Here is an 8,373-nt window from a genome sequence, read left to right as displayed (position 1 = left end):
GCACTTGGCACATGTTCAACTCACGAAATTTTACCGCGCGTTTATAACGAGAAGAGCAAGACGTCCAAACTTGGCATTGTCATACACGTATAATAAAAGAGGGATGAATGACATCCAGGTGTAAAAATCCTAAGGACCAAATAAATTTAAAAAAAATACACGTATAATGTACCTTGCACCGTTGCAATTCGCCGAATTTAACCGCGCGATTATAACGAGAAGATCAAAACATCCTAACGTGGCATTGTCATACACGTACAATGCACTTGACACCGGTGCAACTTACCGAATTTTATCACGCGTTTAAAACGAGAAGAGAAAGGACGACCTAACGAGCAAAAAACGTTCTAACCCATTATGCAGGCGGCGAGAGAAACAGAAAAAGAGAGAGAAAAAAACGCATCCGATCGCGCCACGCTTGCCTGATGTACTCTGTTCCCAAGCAACTATTCTTCTTTGCAATCCGATAAAAGCTTCAGCAGTAATCTGGTAGTCCAATGTGCTGAATTATATAAAACACACACACACACACACACACACACACACACACACACACACACACACACACACACACACACACACACACACACACACACACACACACACACACACACACACACACACACACACACACACACACACACACACACACACACACACACACACACACACACACACACACACACACACACACACACACACACACACACACACACTCACACACACACACACACTCACACACACACACACACACACACACACACACACACACACACACACACACACACACACACACACACACACACACACACACACACACACACACACACACACACACACACACATATTCCGTTTCAATTCCGGTTTCAAATTCCGAAGAAAAGATGTCTCTACTATCGGATTGACCATATCGCATTAGCTGTTTCTAATTGCATTCTATTTTCGATGCAACCTCAGACACTTTGAGCTTTTTCAGCTGTACCTCTGTTCTTTAACTTGTATCATAGGAGCTTTTGACTTGTGTACAAGCTTGGATGCAATATGGACGGTGAAATATTTCCCGAAAGAAACATTTCGCGCTGTGCTACGAAAATCAAATTGGATGAATTTTCAATCTTTAAGTGTAAAAATAAATCAAATAAAATGGCAAAATAAATATAATCCACTTATCTTGAATGAGTAACAGCATTTTCCGCTCGGCTCCCTTGGAAGTCCCATGTTCCATAACCATTTTCTACAACGCACCGGGGGCGAAGCCCAAGCCCCAATCTGCTCAATGGCTTCATAATTGAAAATGCACTCCAAATTTTAAAGCAAAATATCACTTCCACAATGCAAAATACACAACAAGCACATAGCACAAATATTAGTTTTAAGCTTAATACCATGTTTCGGAACAGTATTTGAAAAAACATCACTAAAATTCATGGAAAAATTGAAAAATACGCGGACTAAATCACGGACGGAGCTTTCACTTCCTATTCGATTCTTGTGTTTTCAGGAGGGAGTCAGTTGAATTCATTGTACATTAACTAACATTTACGGGAATCTTTACAAAATCCCCAAAAAGTGATAGTAAATAACTTCAAACATTTTCCCAATTACATATTTTAGATACATTCCCCTTGAAAACCACACTGCTTGTGACCTGTAAATTTACATCACATATGATGTAAATAAAAAGAAGCATCACGTATGACGGAATTTTCAGTGCGAGTTAAATATTACACGTCTTCAATATTTTACATGTCTTTCATATTTTACACGTCTGTTGAAGTTTATAGACGTGTAATATTCAACTCGCACTGATAATTCCACCATATGTGATGTTTTTTTTCCGTTACATCATATGTGATGTAATTTTACTACATTTTTCGGGTCACACAAAATTCTTAACAGCACTGAAATAGAAATTTCTTAAAATTACACGACATGGAATGTTATAGATAGATCATTGAATTTGAATTCAATTAATATTACAATACACTGAACGCGATGATGTCATGTAATAATACAGACTGTCGAAAACAGGCACACACAAATGTCAACAAAGTGTTGCGTCAAGTCGTGCCCAATAGTATTTCATTACAGCAGTTTTCCCGCGATTAAGTAAATCGATCTTGCTGGTTCCTGGAGACCTTCAAGAAGCAGGAAGCGACGTTACTCAATTTTGGATCCGGTACTTCGGGGAAAAAAATAAAAGTAAGAATGTAACTCCTAACAAAAAATATTTGTCAGATAGAAAAATTTGCCACTTAATAAAATGAATAATTATAGAAAGATTTTATTTTTTAATATGAAGTGAGTAAATACCAATATTAACGTTTTTAAATTTTACATCATTTTTTATTTAACATGTAGCAAAATTTTACTGACATGTAAATTCCAACTAGGACTGAAAATTCCGTCATATATGATGCTTCTTTTGGAGACTGATTTTTACCTATGATGTTTTGCTCAACAACGTACGAAAAAAAAACAAATTATATTTGTTACTATTGCTTTTGAAAAATGGTCCTTAGCCGAAAGGGTGAGTTTATTTTTTTATGAAACCTTTAGAAACAAAATGTGGAATGAGTTTTCATCAAAAGTTAAAATTTAAGAATTTTTTTAAGAGTCTGGTAGGTCGAAGCATAAAATAAGTTCTATTTTAGCTAGCCTTCAATTTAAAAAAAAAACGTATTCTATGCTCAAATCATACGAGCCCAATCTTCCAAACTCTTTTGCAAATTCCAAGAATTCAACCGTTGAAGAAAATAAATAAAAATTAAAAAAAAACAGTAAGCGATAACAAATTTTCGGATCAAATTTACTCAATGCAAACTTGAACTAAATTTATGATTTCAGTTTGAAATTCAGCTTTAAAAAACTTCAATATCAATAATGTTAATCAATACACCGAAAAAATATAGAATTTTGTGCAGATTTTTAAGGTGAAGAACAGATAAGACATAGGTACTCGTTTTTTTTTTTAACAGGAAATATTTTTCATAAAGAATCAATTCCATAATGAAAATCCTGTGGGTAATTTTTTGAAATATAATGTGGGATATTTTGCATAAAACAAAAGAAAGAAAATGAACTCAAATTCTACATTATATCTGTGATTTTCAGCTGAATTGTGTGTACAAACTTCTTCTGATAAAAAAAAATAAATCTGGAAATTGATAAGCAAATTTTTATATTCATGTTCTCTTGAATTTCTTTACAATTTTATGTTGACTGAAAAACTCGTTCACTCATTTCTGAGTTTTAAATCTGAATACTGAACATGAATTCAAAAATTAAACTGTTTCTGAATTTCTATACCATTTCTGAAATGTACAAAAAATACGATTTCTGAATCTTTATTCCAGATCAAAATTTTATGAGCCAATCAATCATGAATCTTTTATTTAAACTCTTTATTGCTGGTTCGTTTTTTCAATTTTTTTTAATTTTTAATCTGTATTGTGAATCAGAATTTGAATGTGAATTTCAAATGATGAATCCGAATCTGAGTTTTCAATTTTGGATTGCTACTTAAAAGCTTTTAATGTTTAAATTTTGTTCTAGAATAAAGTTTGAGAACTTCGATTTAAAATGTAAAACAAAATTCTTCATTTTTTATATTCGGAAAAAAGTTATCAAAATGTTGAAAATGCAAATGATTTTCGAAAAACATGATTCAAATTTGATATGAAATGCAAAACCGAATCAGGAAAGCAGCTTTTCATTCCTAATTTCTTATGATTATTCGGACTGAAAATCAAGAATCCTAAACTTGATAAACAATCAGAAATACGAAAATATGTAGAAATACAATTTTGGTTATGGGAATATATAATCAGAACCTCCAATATGGGTTTAATTTTTAGTATAATATTCAATACGAATTTTAAAATAAGGTTGCCAGATTGTCCGACGAATAATATAAATAAATATGCCCGGATATTTAATATAAAATTTGGAAAAAATTTGCTCTGACCCGAATGCCCGGATTTCATTGTAAAAGCCGGGTTTGTTCTCATTCTCATTTTAAATAAAACTTTAAAAAACCAATTGAGTTGTAAAATATTTTTTATTCATGCGTCCGAAATTTTTGGAGCAAGTTTCAAAAAAATAATCAGGGATGTTTTTTTCAAGTTTTTTTTCATGATTTTTGATGAGCAATTGCTAAGTTTTGATCAAAATTGCCCGATATTTGGTAGAAAATGTTGAAATCAAATACCCGGATTCTGCCTGTTTTTTACATAAAACAGCCCGGATTTGTTAGGCCCGGATACGTGCTCAAAAAATTCTGAAAACCTTAGTCTATGAACAAGTGAGAAAATTTTGAAAAACTGTAGCAAAATTTTGAACTTGGGATGTATTTTTGAAGTTTTGGCATTAATTTTTAGTCAAGATTGTTTTTCTTGAATATATTTGCTATATTATCATAATATGATTATGGATTTAAAATTTAGAGTGTAGAGTAGAATACCTCGCTTGCTTTTTTTGGACCCTCATGGAGGGGGTTTAACCCCCAAACCCCCCCCCCCCGTTCCTACCGCCATGAAAGGGATTAATAACGTAAATAACGTATCTTATAAAATTTGATTTTATGTAGGTATGTATTTTAAATTTCCCATTTTATTTGTTTTTACCATAAACAAAAATTGAGAAAATGAGCGATGTTTCAAATTTTAGTCTGAGCGCAGTCAAAGTGCGACTGAATTCTGGGCGTTGTTTGCAATAATTGTTAGAGTATATTATACCAACGCTTCGAAACCTGTCATTAGAAATATTGCTCAATTACCCCTTACAAATTTTATAATGAAATATAACATCGTACTTATGACTTATATTGCAATGTTATCAACAAGTGGCTTGTTCATCGATACTTTGTAAAGGATCGCTTTAAAATGCAATAATTTCATAATTTAATGAAACGGTATTATTGTTTACATATTTCGACAATCCCATTTGGACGATCGATTACCTAATGTTCTAGTGTTTTTCCACAGCAACAGTTGATTGAGTATACATAATGAAATCACCCATTGCAGATCAAATCTCTCCGGAAGTAGGAGAAGTTTTTGCATCGATTTTTAATAGGTCGAAATGTATCGTTGACACGCAAATCCCGGCAATTGATGTATAAATGATCTCAGCCCGAAATCCAAAGCTAGCAATTAGAACGAGTAGCGAAGTGGAACAACCATCACCGTTCAGAAGAGCTTAATTTTTGGCGAATCCATCAAAATGACCTTCCAGCAGGTTACAGTGAGTCTGGCTGCGTTGGGCGCGCTGATTCAAGTGATTAGTGCTTGCGTAAGATCGAAATAGATATTGGATGCTCCGATTCTGGACAGTCATGCCGCGTATTTTTGTTATTTTATTTTTATTTTAGAACGGTGGCTATGAGCTGATCATAAACAAAATCGAAAACTGTGGCGGCAACGATCAAGTCATCACCATTGATCCCAAATCGGTTGTGACTTTGACCAAGGACTGCCAAGTCACCTCCAAGTCTATGGTCAAAACGACTGGATTCAGCAAAGCTGATGTAGGTCTAATTCGCTTTTTTTGTTCAAACCAATTTTCTGAAGTGCATCTTTCCGATTTGATAAACTCATCTGCAGATGACTGTGACGGTGTCGAAAAATGGAATCCCGGTGGTGAACGAAAAGGTGGATGTCTGTGCCAGCATGGAGGATGCCAAGGGAAATAAGGATGCGGCGGAGATTATGACCATGTTCGGAGTGCCAGATAAGTGTCCGGTTGCGGCCATGGAAATTCAAACCTCCGAAGATAAACCGTACAGTTTGGAACGTTACAAGAACCATTTGCTGGTTGCGGAAGGAAAGATCCACGTCGATAGCAAAATTGTACATGACAAGGTGATATTTTATAGATAACTTTTTAGTTTTGGTCAAACATTAAACTTGACTACCTTTTCTTTTTTAGGGAGAAAGCTGCTTCAAAATCGATATGGAAGTCAAAAGGGCTGGAGGTTTACTCGGATGAGTGTATTCGAATGCTAGGTGAAGGGTCAAGTAGAATTTACTTCAGAATAATAAAGTACTAGATACTCGAGTACGTTGATATGAATTTGTCTGTCTGATTTCAGTTTATTCAAAAATTATATTCCATTGATAACGTACCGAAAATTGTTGCTGGAATCACAGAGTTTTACAAATGTTATGATAATTATGAAATTGTATTTTTTTTAAACAATGGTGATGGTCCCAAAAAAAACTATTTTTTTTATTTCAAGAAAGTGAATTTTGATTCATGAACACGATTTTAAAAATCCAAAGTGCCTTTTTTACTTCATTTAAACTTAATTTCAAGGCAATTTTATTTTATAAACTTTACTAGCTGATTTACCCGGCCTTGCTCAGGTTCACATACCTAAAATATAAATAAAAATGAGTCGATTGATTTTTCGAAATGTTGGAAGCTTTATATTGATCATTTTAAGTAATTTGGCCCATGTTCGATCACATCAGTTTCGTAAGCCTTTTTATAGTTTTTATTAAGATTATTCACCGTGTTTTTCGTTTTTAATTTTTTTAGGAAAAGCTTATAGTTTTGAGGTTTTAATCAATTACTTACTTACTTAATGATCCCGCGCCGATCCTCCGGTGCATAGGGCCGTGGTAAAAGACCTCCACTGTTGACGATCCGGAGCCAGCGTCTTCACCTGGTCCCAGTCAAGATTCTCGTCGACAGTTCGGATTTCAGCGGCTAGGCTTCGCCGCCACGAATTTCTGGGTCTGCCTCTTCTTCGATGACCTTCTGGATTCCAATCTAGCGCCTCTCTGCAAATCTCGTTTTCATCTCTTCGCAGCGTGTGCCCAATCCATCTCCACTTACGTTCCCGAATCTCGATTTCTAGCGCCCTTTGATGACACCGGCGATGTAGTTCCTCATTCGAGATCCAATTGCCAGGCCACCAAGCGCGGATGATATTCCGCAGGCAGCGGTTTACAAATACTTGCAGTTTTCGCGTCGTTACCGCATATGTGCACCAAGTTTCGCACCCGTACAGCAATACGGATTTGACGTTTGAGTTGAAGATTCGGATTTTCGTTCGTAGAGAGATCTGGCGTGACCGCCAGATGTTTCGGAGACTCGCAAACGCAAATCGGGCCTTTCTTATCCGGGTTTCGATGTCTTTTCTGGTACCACCATCAGGCGTTATCTGGCTACCAAGATACTGGAAGCACTCCACTTTCTCAACTTGTTGCCCAGCTACCATGAAACTGGAGGGATTTCCTGTGTTGATCTCCATCGACTTGGTCTTTCCGACATTGACTTTGAGACCTGCTGCCTTGGAACTTTCGGTGAGATCGTCGAGTTTGCTCTGCATATCTGGTTGTGTTTGGGCGAGCAAAACAATATCGTCAGCCAGGTCAAGGTCGTTCAGTTGCTCCATTGTTGAAGGATTCCACGGCAATCCTCGGTTCGGTGCACAGTCAATCGATCCAATCAGATCAGGTTTAATCAATAGAAATTCAAAATAATATCCTTTCCCTTTCCCTTTCCCTATCAAGCAAAACGAACCTACCAGTTTTAAGGAAGTTACAATAGATTTGGCTTTAAATTGTTTATCTTCAAATGATAATTATTTTATCTTTCTCATCTTTCTCATAAAAATCTCTTTTGGAGATTATTCCACTTTTCAAGATGGACTATTTCCCTGGACAATGGTATATTCAAGTTTTATTTGCTACGAAATTGCTAGAAACACTTCCGAACGTTGTTGAACGACGTTTAAGACTCATTTTGTATGTTTGTATGTGTGCTTTTTTTGCTGTTTAATTTAACACTTTTTTATGATAACTTGTTCTTAAATGTTGAAAGTTTCACTAAAAAATTTCGGAAGGTATCGAAAACACATCATCTCTGAACCGAAATTACCATTTAATGTCATGGGAAAGGTCTTATTTGAGTTCTATTTAAATTTTTCTACATATTCAATGTAGTTATGAGTTATCAATGTTAAAGTTCTTAGATATCATTTGGTTGAATTCGCAATACTAAACTGTTTTCTCGAATATAACTAATGCTAGGGATTACAATTTTCAAATAAGCTTAATAATAATGATTTTTCTTTACATTTACAAAGTCAGGATCTTCGGTGCCTGTTACCGCAAAAACCTTTTTTCAGCTGCTGTTTTGACATAGTAAAGTCTATGTTCTCATAATGTTTATTATAACTATACATGAAACAATTCATTGGACTATATTTTCCATAATCAGTTCGAGTAGGGGTTATAATGAAAAGATTTCTTGTTCTTAAATGACGGCACGGACAATAAAAATTTAATTGATTTAGTAGATAAGCAGACTGAACGCGCTGATTAATTATGTCGTTTTAGAAACAGATTACAGCAAACTCTCTTC

The 8,373-nt window shown here is 35.1% G+C and overlaps 1 protein-coding gene across 1 annotated transcript; it reads left to right on the top strand.

Moving 5' to 3' along the window:
- The first annotated feature begins 5,133 nt into the window (after nucleotides 1-5,133).
- Nucleotides 5,134-6,072, top strand: LOC129743997 (uncharacterized). Its single transcript, XM_055736276.1, has 4 exons — nucleotides 5,134-5,292; nucleotides 5,372-5,527; nucleotides 5,604-5,861; nucleotides 5,929-6,072. The coding sequence occupies exons 1-4, from the start codon at nucleotides 5,224-5,226 to the stop codon at nucleotides 5,986-5,988; spliced, it is 543 nt and encodes a 180-aa protein (XP_055592251.1). The 5' UTR covers nucleotides 5,134-5,223; the 3' UTR covers nucleotides 5,989-6,072.
- Nucleotides 6,073-8,373: the final 2,301 nt, after the last annotated feature.

Source organism: Uranotaenia lowii, chromosome 2 (assembly GCF_029784155.1).
Source record: "Uranotaenia lowii strain MFRU-FL chromosome 2, ASM2978415v1, whole genome shotgun sequence".
In the NCBI taxonomy this organism is placed as follows: Eukaryota; Metazoa; Arthropoda; class Insecta; order Diptera; family Culicidae; genus Uranotaenia; species Uranotaenia lowii.
This window is presented reverse-complemented; position numbering and strand designations above follow the sequence as displayed.

What these genes read in the sequence shown, in the direction of transcription:
- LOC129743997 (XM_055736276.1), top strand. Translation starts at nt 5,224, where the DNA reads ATGACCTTCCAGCAGGTTACAGTGAGTCTGGCTGCGTTGGGCGCGCTG. An exon ending in TTCAAGTGATTAGTGCTTGC is followed by an intron (nt 5,293 to 5,371) that starts GTAAGATCGAAA and finishes TTTTTATTTTAG; the next exon opens with AACGGTGGCTATGAGCTGAT. An exon ending in GCAAAATTGTACATGACAAG is followed by an intron (nt 5,862 to 5,928) that starts GTGATATTTTAT and finishes TTTCTTTTTTAG; the next exon opens with GGAGAAAGCTGCTTCAAAAT.